This window comes from Rhinatrema bivittatum, chromosome 1, assembly GCF_901001135.1.
Source record: "Rhinatrema bivittatum chromosome 1, aRhiBiv1.1, whole genome shotgun sequence".
Lineage (NCBI taxonomy): Eukaryota > Metazoa > Chordata > Amphibia > Gymnophiona > Rhinatrematidae > Rhinatrema > Rhinatrema bivittatum.
In genome coordinates this window covers 5,089,385-5,113,122 of record NC_042615.1, presented here as the reverse complement: position 1 = coordinate 5,113,122, position 23,738 = coordinate 5,089,385, and the positions used below count along the sequence as shown (strand labels likewise).

The 23,738-nt window shown below is 45.3% G+C and overlaps 1 protein-coding gene across 2 annotated transcripts in view; it reads left to right on the top strand.

Moving 5' to 3' along the window:
• LOC115074355 (bifunctional heparan sulfate N-deacetylase/N-sulfotransferase 3-like) overlaps positions 1–23,738 on the top strand; it is a 416,141-nt gene that overhangs the window by 26,470 nt on the left and 365,933 nt on the right. For both annotated transcript variants that reach the window (XR_003852387.1, XM_029574134.1), the window contains exon 2: positions 358–1,483. Coding sequence is in view for 1 of the 2 variants with exons in the window: in XM_029574134.1 (XP_029429994.1) it covers positions 500–1,483 (984 nt within the window). In the remaining variant the exon portion in view is untranslated. The remainder of the gene's footprint in view (positions 1–357; positions 1,484–23,738) is intronic.

The window sequence follows — 23,738 nt, the reverse complement described above, 5'->3', positions numbered from 1 at the left end:
TAACAGTACATAAGCACTCACCACACCTAGATAGTGCAGTATATAACTCTTACTCCAAACCTGAGGGAGAGAAAAGAACAAGGAATCGGAATATGTAATAACAATGCACATGACCAATACAAAATGAATCCATGCCAAAAGCAGTCAAATGCTTTAAGGAGGAAGCCAGAGGGGAAACGACACGATAAGTTTGACAGTTAGTTCATAGTACAGCCACAGTTAACTCGGAAGAGCCTGAAACAGGTAACCACTCAGAAATTCCTCTCTAAGGAACCCAGCTGGAAGCTGTCCCAGGTGAGTGCTTCTAGATCATCTCGCTGGAATACCTCAGTGACAGTCTTTTCCTTTCTCTTACAGGATATACCATCTCTGAGGCGTGCTGAAGTGAGAGGGCCGTGCGGCAATGGTTACATAAACTATTTTTTAGGAATGGCAGGCGTTGTTTAAATGTCATTTTTATCTCGCTGTCATTGGGAACTATCTCAGGCAAGCACCCAGCATGAGTTCTATCAAGAAACTCCACAGACACTTTCAGAGAACAATTCTCCTTTTGGCCACCTTCTGCACTGTAAGCATCGTCCTCTCAGCGTATTACTTGTACAATGGCCACAAGCAGGAGAATGAGCTGTCCGAGATGCCTTTAGAAGGGGAGTGTGGTGACTTTCAGCTTGCTGCACCCTACAGAGCGGTAGAGCAGAAGACCGTGAGGCCTGATGTTGCATCCCGGACAGATGCCAGGGTCCTGGTGTTTGTGGAAAGCCAATACTCACAGCTTGGGCAAGACATCATCTCTGTGCTGGAATCCAGCAGGTTTCAGTATCATGCAGAGATTGCTTCTGGGAAAGGAGAACTTCCAGCTCTTACTCTGAAGCTCAGAGGGAGCTACGCGCTCATCATCTATGAGAATATCCTCAAGTACGTGAACATGGACTCCTGGAACAGAGCTCTCCTGGATAAATACGCTCTGGAATACAATGTTGGCATAATTGGGTTTCATAGGGCCACCGAGAACAGCTTGCAGAGCAGCCAGCTGAAGGGATTCCCCTTTTCTGTACATAGCAACATGGCTGTAAAGGACTGCTGCATCAACCCGCACTCTCCTCTGCTTCATCTGACTAAATCCTCCCAGCTTGACAAAGGTCTACTGCCTGGGAATGACTGGACGCTTTTCCACATTAATCACTCAGCCTATCAGCCTGTGCTATTCACAAAAGCAAAAATGATAGGAAGCCTCCCAGCCATCATCCCAAAAGCCTCCATCTATGCGACCATAATTCATGATGTAGGGCTGCAGGACGGAATTCAGAGAGTCCTTTTTGGGAGCAATTTGAACTTCTGGTTGCACAAACTCATCTTCATTGATTCCATCTCCTTCCTGTCAAAGAGGAAGCTTAGCTTGTCCTTGGACAGGTACCTTCTTGTGGACATCGATGACATCTTTGTTGGGAAAGAGGGAACCAGGATGAATGTTGAGGATGTGAAGGTAAGTGCCAAAGTGACCAATGCAAAGCTTCAAATATTGATTTTAGAGACTTATCCCGGTTTTCCCTATGGTTTAACTTGGGTATTCTGCTGCTGCTCCCACTCCTAGGAATGTCTTGGTGATGTATTACCCTCCATTTCAGCTCCAGCTGGTGTTGTTCCCCAGGGTGTTGGTGATAACTTCCTGCTTTTGGTGGTCACTGTGTACAGGGAATTTCTGTTGTTTCATGACAGGCAGACAGAAACAGTCATTCCTGTCACTGGCAGCAGTATGAAGTGCAGATATACAAAACTGTGTGTTAAAGCATAAACCCTCCACACCTGTACTCAGATCTGTACAAATGGGTAGGACTGCCTGGCTGTACGTGTCTGAAGATTTGCTGAAGGAATATGTCACTTTTACAGGTTGTGCTGTAAATAATTCTGCTTCAGTATTCAGTGTCTTTGAGCTTTGTTAACCACTTCTCAGCAGCAATTTATACGATCCATGTACAGAATTTCAGCCTCTTCTGCTTCACTCCCTACCTCTGCCAAAAACAATCAGTATCGCCACTTCTCTCACTCCCTACCTCTGATATTCAACTATTCTTCCTACAGCTCCGACCAGAGTGCCGCTGGCACCTGCCATGCACTGAACATAGAAACAGGATGGTAGAAACATCTGCTCAGGCACATCTGCCCAGCCCAACATCTGTTCAGCTTTCCAAACCCTACCACTCCCTCAGAGATCTCCTGTGCTTGTCTCATGCTTTCTTGAATGCAGATACTGCTCTTGTCTCCACCACCGCCACTGGGAGGCCGTTCCATGCATACACTGCTCTCTCTGTAAAGAAATATTTCCTATGATTCCTCCTGAATTTACCCCCTTTCACCCTCATCCCAATTCCCCTCGTTCTAGAGCCTCCTTCCCATTCAAAATGGCTCCTCTCCTGTGCATGGAAACCTTTGAGATATTTGAATGTCTCTATCATATCTCCCCTATCTCCCCTTTCCTCTAGGGTATCCATGTTTAGATCTGTAAGTCTCTCCCCATATGCTTTATAATGAAGACCACTGCCCATGTTAGCAGCCTCCCTCTGGTCTGACTCCATCCTGTTTATATCCTTTGTAAGGTGGGGTCTCCAGAACTGTACTCAGTATCCCACGTGAGGTCTCACCAGGGACCTATACAGGGGCAGCATCACCTCCCTTTTTCTGCTGACCCTTCCTCTCCCTGTGCAGCCAGGCAGCTTTCTGGCTTTTAGCACTTGTTTGACCAGCTTAAGATCATTACCCCAGATCCCGTTCTTGTTTCGTGCATAGAATATGAGGCTCTTGGAAGCTGAGAGACCAAGCATTGCCTTCCCATTTTATTGTTTCTATTCAAAAAAATTTCCATATTACTTAAAACAAAGCAAAATTAGTTGTTGGTAGAGAAGGCTCTCTTATCCAGTTTCTCCAGTTGCTTCTGCCTGCTAAATCCAGCAGATCTTCCTTGATCTCTGGTCTTCCCCTGCCCTTACTCCAACCGTCTGAGTCTGTCCCCAGCATCTGAACTCTTGTCACCACCTCTGCCACACGCTTATTCCAGGCATCTGCCAGTGTAAAGAAGGATTTCCACACACTGACAGCAGAAATTGACAGTGGGCCTTATTTCAGGTCATCATATCACACCAGTTTTATACAAAATATTGTATACAATACAAAATGGCGCTGCTAGTTCATTCTATACTGATGCTGAATTCTTTGCCATGGGCAAACGCCATGCTGAAAGTTTATAGCCCGACTTGGCAGTAAAGATCCTGCTAACGAGGATTACTTGATGTGCCATCACTAAAGCCTGCCCGACGGGGGGAAACACATGAGCTATGATTTTCCATTGATGCGCCCGAACGTTCTGAAACCATGCGGTCGACATAATGCTCTAAGACTTTTAAAGTTTTACCAAGAACCTTTTCATTTCAACTGGCTTTTACTGATTTGATATCTTAATTCTTTTTTACTTTTTAAACTTTACACTACTTCCTCAATTTTATCAGATTTTAAGTTCACTTTATTTTACTTTTTGCGATCTTAGTTATTTTAATTATAGGTGAGAGTATTGTTAGTTTACGGAGTATCGTATCTTTCTTTACGTGCTGTATCGTAATTATTTGTGTGGAAGCTGTAGTTGCCCAGAGCCTTGGCAAGTAGACGATTAAAAAATACAAATAACTACAATTAATACATTTCCTCTCAGCCTCCCTCTGTCCTTCCAACTTACTTAGGGACTCTAGGGGTTTTTCTTCAGGAAAATGGATCAACTTCTCTGGCTGAACTTAAGAAAAATAAAAGTTGTATGCTTTTGGTTTGTCCCAGTATGTTAGATGCTTTATTTTGCTATTGGCATTCATCAAAACTCCTTGCAGTTAATGAACAACGTCATTATGTTCCCTAAATATGCAGAGGGTCTCCTGTCTCAAGAGGTCAATGGCAGCTCTTAATTTGCATTTTCAGATATTAAAAGGTGGGGACAGGTGGTAAATGCGTGCTTTCAATGTCTGTCCAGTTGTGAGGTTTATTATTTTAATGATTTGATTATTTTATGCTTAGAATTTGATGTTTGATGTTTTATTTTTTTACAATTCACCTAGCATGATTGATTGTTATAGGTGAATGATAAATACTTTTAATACATAAATAAATAAACATTAAGAACATAAGAACATAGAAAATGCCATACTGGGTCAGACCAAGGGTCCATCAAGCCCAGCATCCTGTTTCCAACAGTGGCCAATCCAGGCCATAAGAACCTGGCAAGTACCCAAAAACTAAGTCTATTCCATGTAACCATTGCTAATGGCAGTGGCTATTCTCTAAGTGAACTTAATAGCAGGTAATGGACTTCTCCTCCAAGAACCTATCCAATCCTTTTTTAAACACAGCTATACTAACTGCACTAACCACATCCTCTGGCAACAAATTCCAGAGTTTAATTGTGCGTTGAGTAAAAAAGAACTTTCTCCGATTAGTTTTAAATGTGCCCCATGCTAACTTCATGGAGTGCCCCCTAGTCTTTCTACTATCCAAAAGAGTAAATAACCGATTCCCATCTACCCGTTCTAGACCTCTCATGATTTTAAATACCTCTATCATATCCCCCCTCAGTCGTCTCTTCTCCAAGCTGAAAAGTCCTAACCTCTTTAGTCTTTCCTCATAGGGGAGTTGTTCCATTCCCCTTATCATTTTGGTAACCCTTCTCTGTACCTTCTCCATCGCAATTATATCTTTTTTGAGATGTGGCGACCAGAATTGTACACAATATTCAAGGTGCGGTCTCACCATGGAGCGATACAGAGGCATTATGACATTTTCCGTTTTATTCACCATTTCCTTTCTAATAATTCCCAACATTCTGTTTGCTTTTTTGACTGCCACAGCACACTGTACCGACAATTTCAATGTGTTATCCACTATGACACCTAGATCTCTTTTTTGGGTTGTAGCACCTAATATGGAACCCAACATTGTGTAATTATAGCATGGGTTATGTTTCCCTATATGCATGGTCTTCCTGCAATTTATCACAATCTGCTTGTGATTTAACTACTCTGAACAATTTTGTGTCATCTGCAAATTTGATTATCTCACTCGTCGTATTCTTTCCAGATCATTTATAAATATATTGAAAAGTAAGGGTCCCAATACAGATCCCTGAGGCACTCCACTGTCCACTCCCTTCCACTGAGAAAATTGCCCATTTAATCCTACTCTCTGTTTCCTGTCTTTTAGCCAGTTTGCAATCCACGAAAGGACATCGCCACCTATCCCATGACTTTTTACTTTTCCTAGAAGCCTCTCATGAGGAACTTTGTCAAACGCCTTCTGAAATTCCAAGTATACTATATCTACCGGTTCACCTTTATCCACATGTTTATTAACTCCTTCAAAAAGTGAAGCAGATTTGTGAGGCAAGACTTGCCCTGGGTAAAGCCATGCTGAGTTTGTTTCATTAAACCATGTCTTTCTATATGTTCTGTGATTTTGATGTTTAGAACACTTTCCACTATTTTTCCTGGCACTGAAGTCAGGCTAACCGGTCTGTAGTTTCCCGGATCGCCCCTGGAGCCCTTTTTAAATATTGGGGTTACATTTGCTATCCTCCAGTCTTCAGGTACAATGGATGATTTTAATGATAAGTTACAAATTTTTACTAATAGGTCTGAAATTTCATTTTTTAGTTCCTTCAGAACTCTGGGGTGTATACCATCCGGTCCAGGTGATTTACTACTCTTCAGTTTGTCAATCAGGCCTACCACATCTTCTAGGTTCACCGTGATTTGATTATCCATGATAACCTTCTCCATTACGGGTACTCCCCAACATCCTCTTCATTAAACACCGAAGCAAAGAAATCATTTAATCTCTCCGCGATGGCCTTATTCTCTCTAAGTGCCCCTTTAACCCCTCGATCATCTAACGGTCCAACTGACTCCCTCACAGGCTTTCTGCTTCGGATATATTTTAAAAAGTTTTTACTGTGAGTTTTTGCCTCTACAGCCAACTTCTTTTCAAATTCTCTCTTGGCCTGTCTTATCAATGTCTTACATTTAACTTGCCAATGTTTATGTTTTATCCTATTTTCTTCTGTTGGATCCTTCTTCCAATTTTTGAATGAAGATCTTTTGGCTAAAATAGCTTCTTTCACCTCCCCTTTTAACCATGCCGGTAATCGTTTTGCCTTCTTTCCACCTTTCTTAATGTGTGGAATACATCTGGACTGTGCTTCTAGAATGGTATTTTTTAACAATGACCATGCCTCTTGGACATTTTTTAATTTTGTAGCTGCTCTTTTCAGTTTTTTTCTAACAATTTTTCTCATTTTATCAAAGTTTCCCTTTTGAAAGTTTAGCACGAGAGCCTTGGATTTGCACACTGTTCCTTTTCCAGTCATTAAATCAAATTTGATCATATTATGATCACTATTGCCAAGCCTAGATTTAGCGGAATACAAATGCATTGTGTCTTACCACTAATTCATAATTATAATTTGGTATCACAAATGGAAAGTTTTTCTGGAAAGTGACTGCTGCCAATTTATAATGTGAGAAATGTGCTCACTACTAAAGCTATAAGAAAGAAGATGTATAAGTTATTTTTATAACTCTCTTTTTCATGCTTCTGTTAGAGTGGAAAGATCAGACCCCTGATGAAAGCACTATACAGTGCCGAAAATTGTCAAAGTCCAGTGTAGGTGTGTGGTAGAGCGGAGCACTATTTGTCAACTTTACACTGGCGCTTTTTATGATATTTATAAATGATCTGGAAAGGAATACGACGAGTGAGGTTATCAAATTTGCAGATGATACTAAATTTATGCAGAGTAGTTAAATCACAAACAGATTGTGATCAATTACAGGAAGACCTTGCAAGACTGGAAGATTGGTCATCCAAATGGCAGATGAAATTTAAATGTGGACAAGTGCAAGGGAAAAATAACCCTTGCTGTAGTTACACGATGTTAGTCTCCATATTATGAGCTACCACCCTGGAAAGAGATCTAGGCGTCATAGTGGATAACACATTGAAATCGTCGGCTCAGTGTGCTGCGGCAGTCAAAAAGCAAACAGAATGTTAGGAATTATTAGGAAGGGAATGGTTAATAGAACGGAAAATGTCATAATGCCTCTGTATCGCTCCATGGTGAGACCACACCTTGAATACTGTGTACAATTCTGGTCGCCGCATCTCAAAACAGATATAGTTGCGATGGAGAAGGTACAGAGAAGGGCAACCAAAATGATAAGGGGAATGGAACAGCTCCCCTATGAGGAAAGGCTGAAGAGGTTAGGGCTGTTCAGCTTGGAGAAGAATCGGCTGAGGGGGGATATGATAGAGGTGTTTAAGATCATGAGAGGTCTTGAACGAGTAGATGTGAATCGGTTATTTACTCTTTCGGATAATAGAAGGACTAGGGGGCACTCCTTGAAGTTAGCAAGTAGCACATTTAAAACTAATCCGAGAAAATTATTTTTCACTCAGGGGTAGATTTTTAAAAATAGCGCGATCGCGTACTTTTGTTCGCGCACCAGGTGCAAACAAAAGTACGCTGGATTTTATAAGATACGCGCGTATCTTATAAAATCCGAGATTGGCGCGCGCAAGGCTGCCAATTTTGGGCAGCCTGCGTGCGCCGAGCCGCGCAGCCTGCCTCCGTTCCTTCCGAGGCCGCTCCGAAATCGGAGCGGCCTCGGAGGGAACTTTCTTTCGCCCTCCCCTCACCTTCCCCTCCCTTCCCCTACCTAACCCACCCCCCCGGCCCTATCTAAACCCCCTCTACCTTTATCCATTGATTTACGCCTACCGGAGGCAGACGTAAATCCGCGCACGCCAGCGGGCTGCTGGCGCACCAAGACCCGACCCGGGGGCTGTTCCGGAGGGCGCAGCCACACCCCCGGAATGCCCCCGGGCCGGCGCCACGCCCCCGAAACGCTGCGTCATTTGGTGATGCCCCCGACACGCCCCTTTTAAAAAGCCCTGGGACTTACGCGCGTCCCGGGGCTCTGCGCGCGCCGGCGGCCTATGCAAAATAGGCGCGCCGGCGCGCGAGAGCCCTGCTCGCGTAAATCCAGCCGGATTTACGCGGGCAGGGCATTTAAAATCCGCCCGTCAATGCACAATTAATCTCTGGAATTCATTCCCAGAGGATGTGGTTAGTGCAGTTAGTGTAGCTGGGTTAAAAAAAGTTTGGACAAGTTCCTAGAGGAGAAGTCCATAAATTGCTATTAATCAATATGGAATAGCCACTGCTATTACCGGCATTAGTAACATGGGATCTATTTAAAGTTTGGGTACTTGCCAGGTACTTGTAAAGCACTATGCACAAATATAAATTAATCCATGATGAAAAAGCGGAGTGGCTTAACACAGCACTGCGTGTACATGTCCCACAGAGAAACCTGAGATCAGCAAACAAAGCCCTCCTAACCGTCCCTTCTGGTTAAAACAGCAAGACTAACCCAAGTCAGGGAACGAGCACTGGCCTTAGTAGGACCCATACTATGGAACACCATGCCCCTTGAGATGAGATTACAGAGAAATTTCAAACTATTTTTAAACAGGCATTTTACAAAGAGAACGGAGAACAGGAAAGTAAATAAACCTGGCATCAGATCGTCAGCACCCAGCACTTAGTTCACTATGTGCATATTTTTTTATTTTATGACTCACCGCTAACCTTAGATAAAAATATACAGTACAAGAGAGTTTCACATGTAAATTAACATTGTAACATGTATTAAAAGGACAAGATTTATGAAAATCAACAAATAGTCTTTATTTTGGAAGTTTATGTAACCGGAACCTTGTTGGCACTATTGTATATTGTATATCATATTACCCAGTTCTATTTTTTAACATTACTATATGTGCCTTTTTGTAAACCGTTGTGATGGTATATAACGTAACGACGGTATAGAAAAGATTTTAAATAAATAAATAATGTAATCTGGATTGGCCACTGTTGGAATCAGGATGCTGGGCTTGATGGACCCTCGGTCTGACCCAGCATGGCATGTTCTTATGTTCTTATGTTATGGTAATCTGCAGCTTCTCTAAACCTCTCTAACTAAGGTTACAAACTGGCTCCAGATTTTCAGGACAGGTTGATCCAGTCCTGGTTTTACCCCATGGCTTGCAGGGACTTGTAGTTTTGCTTTTGTTAAAGAATGCATAGGTAAGTCAGAACTGCAAGTCCCTGTATGTAGTAGGGTAAAACCCAGACTGGATCAACATGTCCTGAAAATCTGGAGTCAGCTGGCAACCCTAGTTCCAATACTTTCGATGCCTGGATGGTGCCTTACATCTCCTCTTTCCCAAATATATCAATGATGGCATCTGCTGCCTGAGGCAAGGCAAGAGATAGGCCCCCTCCTCTCCGGTCTGACGCAGTAAGAAAGCAAAAAATGTTGGATCTCTCTTAGTGTCCGGCACGTTTTGCTATTTGAAATGCTAGGGAAGGGAGACTGTGGGGCCAGGATTTGTTTTAATGATATTTCCAGGAAGTTGCCACCTGCATCCCAAGCTTCCCCAGCATTTGCCCCCTGAGGAAGTTGGATATGGATGAATGAGGTGGCTCTGTGTGTGACTCTCAGGGCTAGTGCAAAGGTATTAGGGGCCTTAGGTGGACCTTACAGCCCCACCCCTCAGCTCTCCTCATATCCAATTAAAAAGCATGCATTTATAATATCAGATTTTTCATGAAACAAGACAAACTTCAGCCTTCTGAGGAAAAAACATCCCTTACAACATTTATAGTGGCTTGCAAAAGTATGTGATCCCCTAAAACATCATCAGATTTGTGTGGATTACAAATGACACTTACACAGATTGTTCCAGACAGGATGTTTATTGCTCTTAAAGTAGATTTTCAAAGTCACAATTCATTATTTCTCTGCATTCTTTGTAAAATAAAATTAAAAACTGAAAAATGCTGCTTGCATAAGTATTCAGCCCCTTCAGACTAGTCTTGGTAGAACCACCTTTTGCTGCAGTAACAGCTTTAAGTCTGCTGGGGTAAGTTTCTCTAGCTTTGCACACTGTTTGGGAGTGATTTTTACCCATTCTTCCTGGCAGGTTTGACCCAGGCTGGTCTGACGACACTTATGGACTGCTATTTCCAAACCAACCTGGTTTCAGGAAAAGGGCATAGCACAGAAACTCTGCCTCTCTCAGCTTTTGACACAATCATCTGTGGCTTTGACGCCAACATTAATTATATCATTATCTTCCTTGATCTTTCTGCAGCCTTCGACACTTTAAACCATGAATTACTTCTTGCCAGCCTTCAATTTATAGGGCTCCAAGACACTGTCCTCCAATGGTTCAGATCTTTCATATCTGACTATCCACAACAAATTATCTTAGACTCCTACCATTCCAACTGGTACACCACCATTACTGGAGTCCCCCGAGGCTCCTCTCTCTCCGCAATGTTCTTCAATATCTCCACTATGTCATCTACATCTTCTAACATGGCCTGGGCATAGATTCCAAGATCTATGTTGACGACATACAACTACTTTTTCATACACCTCTTCTTGGACTCGCACCTTTTCACTAATTACACTCTATTTAGATATTCTAAAAACCTGGCTGTCCCACAATAGATTGAAATTAAATCCAGCAAAAACTGAATGAATCCATCTATCAACCACCCCCAACTCTTTATGCAGCCAACCTTCGCATCTCACGTTTGATAATCACAATATTCCAATAGTAACTCATGGTCAAAACTTAGGCATTATAGTTGACTCCAAACTATCCATCCCATAGAAACATAGAAACATAGAAACATAGAAATGACGGCAGAAGAAGACCAAATGGCCCATCCAGTCTGCCCAGCAAGCTTCCCTCATTTCTTCTCCCATACTTATCTGTTTCTCTTAGCTCTTGGTTCTAATTCCCTTCCACCCCCGCCATTAATGTAGAGAGCGGTGGAGGAGCTGCATCCAAGTGAAATATCTAGCTTGATTAGTTAGAGGTAGTAGGAGTAGTAACCGCCGCAATAAGCAAGCTACACCCATGCTTATTTGTTTTTACCCAGATTATGTTATACAGCCCTTATTGGTTGTTTATCTTCTCCCCTGCTGTTGAAGCAGAGAGCTATGCTGGATATGCATCGAAAGTGAAGTATCAGGCACATTTGGTTTGGGGTAGTAACCGCCGTGACAAGCCAGCTACTCCCCGCTTTGTGAGTGTGAATCCTTTTTTCTTCTCCCCTGCCGTTGAAGTTATGCTGGATATGCGTGAAGTATCAGTTTTTCTTTTCCCCTGCCGTTGAAGCAGAGAGCTATGCTGGAAATTCGTGATGTATCAGTCTTTCTCCGATGCCGTTGAAGTAGAGAGCCATGCTGGATATGCGTCGAGAGTGAAGTATCAGGTACATTTGGTTTGGGGTAGTAACCGCCGTAACAAGCCAGCTACTCCCCGCTTTGTGAGTGCGAACCCTTTTTTCTTCTCCCCTGCCGTTTAAGCAGAGAGCTCTGCTGGATGTGTGAAGTAACAGTTTTTCTTTTCCCCTGCTGTTGAAGCAGAGAACTATGCTGGATATGCATTGAAAGTGAAGTATAAGAATGGAGTGATCAAGCTAGTTGAAAGGCATCAGGAATAGAGGAAGGTGGAGGTAGTAATCTGGATATTTGGTTTGGGGTAGTAACCGCCGTAACAAGCCAGCTACTCCCGTCATTGTGAGTGCAAAACCTTTTTCCACATTTCCTCATGCTGTTGAATCTTAGAGTGATGTTGGAGTCACAGTAACCATGTGTATGTTATTGACTAAGGGTATTGTCTCCAGGCAGTAGCCAATCATTCTGGCGAGTCACCCACTCTTCATTGGCGGCCTCTTGACTTTATGGATCCACAGTGTTTATCCCACGCCCCTTTGAAGTCCTTCACAGTTCTGGTCTTCACCACTTCCTCCGGAAGGGCATTCCAGGCATCCACCACCCTCTCCGTGAAGAAATACTTCCTGACATTGGTTCTGAATCTTCCTCCCTGGAGCTTCAAAATCGTGACCCCTGGTTCTGCTGATTTTTTTTCTTATGGTAAAGGTTTGTCGTTGCCTTTGGATCATTAAAACCTTTCAAGTATCTGAAAGTCTGTATCATATCACCTCTGCTCCTCCTTTCCTCCAGGGTGTACATATTTAGATTCTTCAATCTCTCCTCGTACGTCATGCGATGAAGATCCTCCACCTTCCTGGTCGCCCTTCTCTGTACCGCTTCCATCTTGTCTTTGTCTTTTTGTAGATACGGTCTCCAGAACTGAACACAGTACTCCAGGTGAGGCCTCACCAAGGACCTGTACAAGGGAATAATCACTTCCCTTTTCTTACTCGATATTCCTCTCTCTATGCAGCCCAGCATTCTTCTGGCTTTTGCTATCGCCTTGTCGCATTGTTTCGCAGACTTCATATCATTAGACACTATCACCCCAAGGTCCCCCTCCTGCTCCGTGCACGTCAGCCTTTCCCCCCCCATCGAATACAGTTCATTCGGATTTCCGCTCCCCATATGCATGACTTTGCACTTCTTGGCATTGAATCTCAGCTGCCATATCTTCGACCACTCTTCCAGTTTCCTTAGATCCCGTCTCATTCTCTCCACTCCTTCCGGCGTGTCCACTCTGTTGCAGATCTTAGTGTCATCCGCAAAAAGACAAACCTTACCTTCTATCCCGTCCGCAATGTCGCTCACAAAGATATTGAACAGGACCGGTCCCAACACCGATCCTTGCGGTACACCGCTTAAAAACCGCTCTCTCTCTTCAGAGAAGGTTCCGTTTACCATCACACATTGTCTTCTGTCCGTCAACCAATTTGCAATCCAGGTCACCACTTTGTCACTCACTCCCAAGCTTCTCGTTTTATTCACCAGTCTCCTGTGCGGAACCGTATCAAAAGCTTTGCTGAAATCCAAGTATATGACATCGAGCGCTCTTCCTTGGTCCAATTCCTTGGTTACCCAGTCAAAAAAGTCAATCAGATTTGTCTGACAGGATCTTCCCCTGGTGAATCCATGTTGCCTCTGGTCAATCAATTCTCCGGACTGTAGATAGTTCACTATTCTCTCTTTCAGCAGAGACTCCATTACTTTTCCCACCACCGAAGTGAGGCTAACCGGCCTGTAGTTGCCAGCCTCCTCCCTGTTCCCACTCTTGTGAAGCGGGACCACCACCGCTCTTCTCCAGTCTCTCGGCACACCACTCCCGTTTCTAGGGATCTATTGAACAGGTCACACAGCGGACCCGCCAGAACATCTCTGAGCTCCCTCAATATCCTTGGATGAATCCCATCAGGCCCCATGGCTTTGTCCACTTTCAGGTTCTTTAGCTCTTCCCACACATTTTCTACTGTAAAAGGATTTTCATCTATTCCACTTCCCTCCAGTTACTGTTGTGTAGAGATGGTCCTTCTCCAGGGTCTTCTTTAGTGAACACAGAGCTGAAGTATTCGTTTAATATTTCTGCCATTTCTTCGTCTGTCTCCACACATTGATCATTACCACCTTTCAATTTCACTATACCACTTTGGACCTTTCTCTTTTCGCTGATGTATCTGAAAAATGTTTTGTCACCATTTTTTATCTCCTTGGCAATCCTCTCTTCTGCTTGATTTTTTGCCAACTTGATTGTTTTCTTCGTCTCCCTCAGTTGATACAAATATTCTTCTTTGTGCTCCTCCCTTTGGGATCCTTTATATTTCTTGAATGCTGTTCTTTTAGCTTTAATTTTGTCAGCCACCTCCTTTGAGAACCAGATAGGTTTCAATTTTCTTTTGCTTTTCTTTATGTTTCTAACATATAGAGCAGTTGCCTTGGTGATTGCTCCTTTTAGATTGGTCCACTGCTGATCCACATCTCTCTCGTTCTCCCATCCTTTAAGTTCTTCCTCCAGGTACTTTCCCATTTCCTCAAAGTCTGTGTTTTTGAACTGTAAAACTCGGGTCTTTGTGGTTCTTTTCCCTATTCTATTAGTGATATTAAACCATACCGTTCGATGATCACTGCTGCTGAGGTGGGCGCCCACCTGGACATCTGAGACATTATCTGCATTATTGAGCAATAAGTCGAGTATAGCACCTTCTCTCGTGGGTTCCAACACCATTTGTTTGAACAAAGATACTTGCATGGCATCCATTATTGCTCTACTATTTTTAGTTTCTGCAGAGGGGATTTTCCAGTCTACATCTGGCATATTAAAGTCACCCACGATCACCACTTCTCCCTTCTTACCTATCTTATGGATGTCTTCAATCAGATCTCTGTCCAGCTCTTCCTTTTGGTTTGGAGGCCTGTAAACCACTCCAATATAAATGGACACTCCGTCATCTTTTTTTAGGTCGACCCATAGAGCTTCTTCTTTACCCCAACTTCCTTGTAGCTCAGATACTTGGATGTTGTTTCTAACATAAAGAGCCACACCTCCCCCTTTTCTATCCACTCTATCCTTCCTTAACAAGTTGTAGCCTGGTATTGCCGTATCCCAATCATGAGATTCTGTGAACCATGTCTCTGTGATAGCAACAATGTCCAATTCTGCCTCAGCCATTAGGGCCTGCAGATCTGGGATTTTATTTCCCAAACTATGAGCATTTGTGGTCATAGCCTTCCAGGTACTCTCTTTAAGGTTATTGCTTTTCCTGGACTCCTTATGAGATATTAGTTGAGATTTGTTATTCACTTTACTCTTTCTGTTTGTAGTTGTGCCACTGTTGACAGAGTTATCCATCTCAATTAGATTTTTCTTTTGGTTATGGATCTTGAAATACTGCATGCATTGTGTTTTTTCTCTCTTTTCTGGTAATACTGCAATGTTTTTTTCAAGAACTTCCTCAGTTTTTAATATAGAGAGGGCTTGTTCTTTTTGCATTTGGTACATTGTGTGTCTCCTTATCACAGGTCTAATTCTACCAGAGCCCACTGTAATCCTGGATTGTAAAGAATTTCTTAATGACCTGTTTGAGTGGGAGGGTGTACCTGTTGGCTGCTCATCTGTCAAGAATGGATGACTTTGGGTCCTACCTGAGCGTAATGGATCTCCTTTTCTTGACTCCTGGTTTTTCCGTGATATTGGGGAATTATTATCTGTGTAATGCAATGTGGGTGTAATACTTTTAATTGAAGCTAATTGAGCTTTTATCTCAGTCAGCTCCATTTTCAAGGAAGAGAGTTGTGCACAAATTGGGCAAGCTCTAAGTTTCCAGATGCTTTCCCTCAGAATAAAGGCTCTACAGCAGTTACATTGGATAGTCCTCATCTTGGTAGTTTGTGATTTGTATTTCCTTGACTGTTACCAATGTACTAATTTATCTCGCTGCCAATGGGAAGTTAGGCAGTCTTTATTAGAAAACAAGCCCCAGGGGTGGGTGGATAGAGGGGTAGGGAGGGAGGGAGTCAAACAGTTTAGCCTGGGACAAGCTGGGTAAAGTAGGGCACTTCTGGACTGTTGCCTTTGCTTTTGGTCAATTGTTTTAAAAAACAGTCTTTATGCCCCAATTTATAGTTTGAACCGATTTTTTGTGCCAACTAACTCCAAGGGAGAGTTTAAAAGGTGTTTTAAAAGCTGGAGAGCTGTCTACTTGGAGGTTTCTTTTTTTGGTTTTTTTTTTTTTTTTTTCCTTCTAGCTTTATTCAAACAGCAAATCAACTTACTATAAAGAAATGAAACACAGACTATAAAGAAAATTAAAAACAGACAGGAATAATCACAGAACCTTTCTACAGTAATAGTAATTACTTTCTACAGTAATAGTAATAACTATAAAGAAATGAAACAGACTAAGAAAACTAAAACCCACAGGAATAATCACAGAACCTTGCAATAATCAAAAACCTTGCAATAATCAAAAATATACTTAGCCACAATGCAGAGTTCACAATGTAATATACACGTCCACCAGGAGAAAAACCCTCCAACTTGTGCTCAGGAACACAATGGCTCCCCTCCTCTACGAATACCTTGCTCAAGGTCTGGGACACACCCAATTCAGTTAGATTACGTCACTTCTGGACTGTTGCCTTTGCTTTTGGTCAATTGTTTTAAAAAACAGTCTTTATGCCCCAATTTATAGTTTGAACCGATTTTTTGTGCCAGAAAACATATCCAAATTTGTAAAACCTCATTCTATAAACTGAATCTTCCAAAAGACTAAAACCCTTTCTTTTCCCAGCAGACTTTAGAACTGTACTTAAGGCACTCAACCTATCTGGTCTAGATTATAGTAACTCTGTATAAATAAAAAAGCTTGGGGGTAACCTGCACAGAGCGGCAGTTACTACCCTTAACAGAAACATGGGGGTAACCTGCATGGAGCAGCAGTTACTACCCTTAACAGAAACATGGTGTAACCTGCACAGAGCAACAGTTACTACCCTTAACAGAAACATGGGGGTAACCTGCATGGAGCAGCAGTTACTGCCCTTAACAGAAACATGGGGGTAACCTGCATGGAGCAGCAGTTACTACCCTTAACAGAAACATGGGGTAACCTGCACGGAGCAACAGTTACTACCCTTAACAGAAACATGGGGGTAACCTGCACGGAGAGGCAGTTACTACCCTTAACAGAAACATGGGGATAACCTGCACAGAGCAGCAGTTACTACCCTTAACAGAAACATGGGGGTAACCTGCACGGAGCGGCAGTTACTACCCTTAACAGAAACATGGGGGTAACCTGCACGGAGCGGCAGTTACTACCCTTAACAGAAACATGGGGGGTAACCTGCACAGAGTGGCAGTTACTGCCCTTAACAGAAACATGGGGGTAACCTGCACAGAGCGGCAGTTACTACCCTTAACAGAAACATGGGGTAACCTGCACGGAGCGGCAGTTACTACCCTTAACAGAAACATGGGGGTAACCTGCACAGAGCAGCAGTTACTACCCTTAACAGAAACATGGGGGTAACCTGCATGGAGCAGCAGTTACTACCCTTAAAAGAAACATGGGGGTAACCTGCATGGAGCGGCAGTTACTACCCTTAACAGAAACATGGGGGTAACCTGCATGGAGAGGCAGTTACTACCCTTAACAGAAACATGGGGGTAACCTCCAGGGAGGGGCAGTTACTATCCTTAACAGAAACATGGGGGATAACCTGCATGGAGAGGCAGTTACTACCCTTAACAGAAACATGGGGATAACCTGCATGGAGCAGCAGTTACTACCCTTAACAGAAACATGGGGGTGACCTGCACGGAGCAGCAGTTACTACCCTTAACAGAAACATGGGGGTAACCTGCACGGAGCAGCAGTTACTGCCCTTAACATAAACATGGGGGTGACCTGCACGGAGCAGCAGTTACTACCCTTAACAGAAACATGGGGGTGACCTGCACGGAGCAGCAGTTACTACCCTTAACAGAAACATGGGGGTGACCTGCACGGAGCAGCAGTTACTACCCTTAACAGAAACATGGGGGTGACCTGCACGGAGCAGCAGTTACTGCCCTTAACAGAAACATGGGGGTGACCTGCACGGAGCAGCAGTTACTGCCCTTAACAGAAACATGGGGGTGACCTGCACGGAGCAGCAGTTACTGCCCTTAACAGAAACATGGGGGTGACCTGCACGGAGCGGCAGTTACTGCCCTTAACAGAAACATGGGGGTGACCTGCACGGAGCGGCAGTTACTGCCCTTAACATAAACATGGGGGTGACCTGCACGGAGCGGCAGTTACTGCCCTTAACAGAAACATGGGGGTAACCTGCATGGAGTGGCAGTTACTGCCCTTAACAGAAACATGGGAGTAACCTGCACGGAGCAGCAGATACCATAAGAAAGAAGCATGGTTACATGGAATAGACTTAGTTTTTGGGTACTTGCCAGGTTCTTATGGCCTGGATTGGCCACTGTTGGAAACAGGATGCTGGGCTTGATGGACCCTTGGTCTGACCCAGTATGGCATGTTCTTATGTTGCTGGGCAGACTGGATGGACCATTTTGGTCTTTTTCTGTCGTCATTACTATGTTACTTAGGATATTTTTGAATATTGGGAAATCTGAGGAGAAGGAGTCTCTCTTTCCATCAGCCTAGGTGAGCACACAGGAGCAATAGTGCAGTTTCTAATAGAAAATATTCTGGATTTCCAGTGCTGCCCTCATAAACTGGGGGAAAGCATTACTGAAGTGTCTTGCCAGTGTTAGTGATGGCCAGCGCCTCGGTGAATCTACAAGTACCAATCTGGCATTGGCGTCAGCATCAGTGGCCACTGCAGCACTCCTCGCCATCGTAGCAGGGAAATAATTTGTGAGCAGAAGCAATTATATAAAGACACTTTATGAAGCAAGGAATCTGCAAACAAGCGCTCACTTGAGCTATCTTAATGCAGTTAAGCTGAAGCCTTCTTTTCAGCATTTTGACAGTTCTGTCAGACGCCAGGCATCTCTGTCACTATTAGTGCCCACGTAGCTGTTCAGAGCTGCAGCGCAGAATGGCAGCTGGGGGAAGGAGGCAGACCTGATTTGGAAGAGCAGAGCCTGTCTGTCTGGTGAGTGCAGGGCTGAGCTGCCCTCGCCCCTTACCATTCCCTGAGAAATGGCTGAAGGGCGCTGCGCGGGGGCCCAAGGTGAGCAGAGGAATGGCGAGACAGGAAACCTTTTCTATTACCCTTTCTTTAAAAGGGTATAGAAAAGGTTTTCAGACAAGAAAACGCCCTGCTGGCTCTTCACCTTTCCTGTGCTAAGATCAGCAGCCGTGGCAGGGATTGAAGGTCCTCAGCAGGACTACTTATAGCAAAAGGGCTGCTGAGCAGTACCTGGGTCACCCCCCTCCTTCCCATGGGGCAGTGCCTGTCAGGAAGGGCTTTTCTTCTTACTGACTTCCTGCCAGCTCTCAGAGAAGTTTGTGCACAGCATTCTGTGACGTTTCCAGGAGATAATAAAAGTGTGTCCCCGGATCTCGGCCTCCGGGGACTCCCTCTCGTTCACAGTGTTCCTAACTCAAGGGCACCACGGTCCTGAGGTGCGGGCTCAATAAAAATGTATTTATTCTTTGTTTCTGCTATGGCCGTACCCTCCCTGAGCACCCTTTTAGCCCTTGGTCATCCTACGGCCCAACCGACTCTCCTGTAGGCTTTTTCTCTCTGGTGCACATGAAAAGGTTTTTATTATTTGCTGTTGCCCCGTTGGCAGGCCTCTGCTTGAATTCCCTCTCGACCTGCTTTATTAATGCTTCCCCCCAGTTTATCAGTGCTTGTGTTCTTTTCTGTTTTCCAGTTCTTAGTTGCCTCTTTCACAGCACATGGGGGGTTAGTGTAGAATTGCCACGTGTGCGCCTGCTCTCACACTCGAGAGTGAATCGGACCCCCTTGGGCCTTCCTGAGCATGAAGCATGAAGGTAATGATGATCCAACAATTACCATTTGGGTTCAAGACCTGCTATGGCGGAGTTACGTTTCTGCTTGGCTGCTAGAGGTGTCCTAGTATGAATGTATGTCTTAAAATGGAGATTCCCCGAGCAGTGGAGAGTTCAGGAGGAGTTTGGAAGCATCCTGGAGTGTTTGCTGTCTGTTAGCACAGGGAATCTTCTAGCTCAGGAGGTTCAGAGGAAGATCAGGGGGTGCATATGCAATTTACTAAAGTGACAGGTAGTTCTTTCCCCAAAGGGGAAGGGACAAATAAGGAGTAAGAAATATGTCTCCCGTGAGGTACATCAGGAGTTCTGGCCGAGTCTGGAGTTGGAAACCATTGAAGCTGGAGCAGTGATGAAAGAGAGGAGGAATAATCAGAAACGTGTTCCTGGCTTGTCTCTGCCAGGGGCGGAATGGCCTATCAGAGGATCGGGCATCTCCCGGTGGGCCGCTCGCACTGGTCACGAGGTCTTTATCTCAGCTCTTGCTGAGAGGGGCTGCTGTAGAAGGAAGGTCTTGGTGGGGTGCAACAGACCCCCAACCCACCACTGCTCGATGGAGGTCTCAGCGGGGCTGTGATGGAGCCCCAACCCACCACTGCTCGATGGAGGTCTCAGCAGGGCTGTGACGGAGCCCTACCCACAATGGCTGGAAGAAAGGTGTACAGGGCTGGAAGAAAGACAGTGGTTGCAGGGCCAACAGAAACACTGAACTTCTCCCACCTCCCCTCTGGCAGTAAATAAGGAGCAGGGTGTGTATGGCCAAGGCCCAGCAGAAAGGAGGAGGCTTAAGGTGTATGTGTATGAGCAGGAGCATCTACATGTCTATGTGTATGAAAGAAATAATGTGTGTGTGTGTGTGTGAGAGAGAGAGAGAGAGCCTGCATGTGAGCATGCATGAGGGAGAGTGCCTGGTGTGCAAGAGGGAGAACCTGCATTTGTCCATGAGACACAAAGAGAGCCTGCATGAGTATATGAGAGAAAGAGCCTGTATATGTGCATGTGAGAGAGTGCCTGAATGTGTGTTTGAGAGAGAGCGCCCGCATGAGTGTTATGAGACAGAGAGAGCCTGCGTGTGTGAGCCTGAATGTGTGTATGAGAGACAGAGAGCCTATATATGTATGAGAGAGAACGTCTGCATGTGTGTGTATGAGAGAGAGCGTCTGCATGTGTGTGTATGAGAGAGAACGCCTGCATGTATGTATGAGAGAGAACGCCTGCATGTATGTATGAGAGAGAGCGTCTGCATGAGTGTATGAGAGAGAGAACGCCTGCATGTGTGTATGAGAGAGAAATTGCCTGCATGTGTGTATGAGAGAGAGAATGCTTATGTGTGTGAAGGGGAGAGACAATGGATAAAGACTGTGTAGCTCCCCTTCCCCCAAATCCACAACAATCTCTGGGTGAGTGGAAATCAAAAGGTCCCTGGTATTTCTTTCTTTATTTTATGGTATGGAGAACTGGAGATTTTTTAATCCTGTTCTTTTAAGTTTTGGGTTGTTATTGTCTCATGTTTTGTGAATATTATCTGGAAGTGCCAAATGTTATGTTTATACCAAATCATTGATATTGTGTTGGAGCGCCGGCTGTACCTGCAGTGTGCCTGTCGGAGGTGATATAGCACCTGAGTGTTGCTTGATGGTGGGCTGACATTTCATGCCCAGGTGCCCACAGAGAATCATGTAGGATAGGATGGGAAGGGCACTTAGTCCTGGGTGTGGTGTGTGTGAATGGCTCAGCATGCCGGGGATCTGTATGAGATGTAAGAGACAGCACTCCCGGCTTCCCAGTAACTAATAGGGAGGGGATGGAGGGCCGATGGAGGGGATGGAGGGCCGCTTCCTGCAGCCTCACCCTGCTTACCCACCCGTAAAGTCTTTTCAGCCTTAGCCTGGAAAGAAGTCCTGCAGAGCTGCTGCCCAGCCAGAAAGTGAAGATCAATTTACAGGAAGGCAGGGAGTTTTTCCAAGTTTAAGAAACACCGTTCCTTGGTAAAGTGCCTTAGATACATATTAGCTGGGCTTCTTGTCTGAGGCAGCAGGAAGTTTGGCAGGACTCTATATTTTCTTTAAATGGTTTTCTTATGTCTCAAGCCTAGTGCATCCCCTAAGATTAAAAGCCAAATGCTCTCACTAGATTTAAGAGCCAGCTGCTTCCACTGGGATTAAATGCTGATTCTGGGCACAATCTGTAAGCTATGCCTCCCAAAAGCTGTAAGACCTTAGCTAAGAATCAGAAAGCACGTTTTGTTCCTTGAGCCTGAGAGCCTGATGGATTGCACCTTTCTTCAGTTTTGTTTTTTAATAAATGCTGCTTGCTTCTTACAACCTTGGCTACATCCCCTGAGTTTAGATTTATTTTTACCTGCCTACACTGCTAGCGCCTATTGCTGACTCAAAGAGCCAGGTGCTCACCAGTTTCCTGAAAGTGAGGAGGTCTGGGACAAACCTGATGAAAGGGGCCAGGGAGTTCCAAAGGGTCGAGGCAGAGCCAGTGAGGGTCATATTTTTGGGAGGACGGTATCACAAGGTGGACCTGGGACACTGAATGGAGCAAGCAACAGGTTTACAGGAGTGTGGGAACAAGCAGTGATTCCCACAGGCCTGTAGACAAACTAGACTGACTGCAGCCTTCTTAAAACAGTAACTCTTTTATTATAACTTCACATATGCACAACCATAGACTTGTCTTCTTCTCAGACAATGTACTCTCTCTACTTACAGGGGCGGATTTTCATACTCTGCGAATAGGCCTACTTTTGTTTGCGCTCCAGGCGCAAACAAAAGTACGCTGGATTTTAGTAGATACGCGCGGAGTCGCGCGTATCTGCTAAAAACCTGGATCGGCGCGCGCAAGGCTATGGATTTTGTATAGCCGGCGCGCGCCGAGCCGCGCAGCCTACCCCCGTTCCCTCCGAGGCCACTCCGAAATCGGAGCGGCCTCGGAGGGAACTTCCTTTTGCCCTCCCCTCACCTTCCCCTCCCTTCCCCTACCTAACCCACCCGCCCGGCCCTGTCTAAACCCCCCCCTTACCTTTGTCGGGGGATTTACGCCTCCCGGAGGGAGACGTAAATCCCCGCGCATCAGCGGGCCTCCTGCGCGCCGGGACGCGACCTGGGGGCGGGTCAGGAGGGCGCGGCCACGCCCCCGGGCCGCCCCGGGCCATAACCACGCCTCCGGGTCCGCCCCCGAAACGCTCCCGGCACGCCCCCTAAATGCCGCGCGGTTCGGTCCCGCCCCCGACACGCCCCCGACACGCCCCCCTCGGAGAACCCCGGGACTTACGCGAGTCCCGGGGCTCTGCGCGCGCCGGTGAGCCTATGTAAAATAGGCTCACCGGCGCGCAGGGCCCTGCTCGCCTAAATCCGCCCGGTTTTGGGCGGATTTAGGCGAGCAGGGCTCTGAAAATCCGCCCCACAGTGTGTTGCTTCATCTCAGCTCAAGGTTTGGACAGTATTGCATACAGGAGCTGCCTTCCTCCGGGAGACCCAGGTCTGGTCTGGTTATCCTCACCTGGATCCCAGCTCTTATTCTCCAGTCTCTGGCTACATCCTCTGAGCCCCATCTGCCCTGCAGGATCCCGTCTATAAAGCAAATTCTCCTTAGGGAATTTAAGGTGGACCAGGCATCTTGCCTGGTCCTGCAACAGTAAATATTTATTTATTTATTTATTTAACTTCTTTTACTATACCGATACTCAAGACCAGGTCTTATTGTACCGGTAAATAGGGGAATGCTAAGGCTGCGGTCTCACATACCCCTACTCTTACCTTGGACCCTTAGGGCCAAGCATCTCTACTCCTTCCTGGATCCCTTCCAGGAGAGTCCAAGACATCCCAGTCCCCTTCTCTTAGGATTACCTTTGACTGCAAAACAACCACCACCCCATGTGCTGTTCATGCAGTGCACATCCCCAGTCTTTAATTAAGTTCTTTGCTGGCTCTGGGTTCAAATCCACCCCAATGGAGCTTTAAGGATCAACTGGGGAACCACCAGTGCTGGTCCTTCTATCACCAGCTGCACCCACTTCTTAGCTTCTGGTGTAGAGCCCCTCATTGGCTCCTCTGTATCCTCCATAGCTGGAGTCTCCACCGCGCCATACTGGGCTGTTCATGGTCTCCTCGTCTGTACAATCTGGCCACTGCCCACGCCGGTCACTGGGTTCTCTGCAGCCTCACTCGCTGGGGTCCCCACAGCACCATCCTCTCTGCTCTCCATGGCATGTTTTGCTTTCCTTTCCATGCCCTCTCTCTGTGGGCTTCTCATGTGAGGTGTTTTGAGGCTCCTGGTAGTATTTGAGCACTTTACAGAGTCTTCATCTAGACCGCCTGTACTACCAACTTCCAAATTCTCACTTCTGCCTCCTCCTGGGCAGATTCTGTAG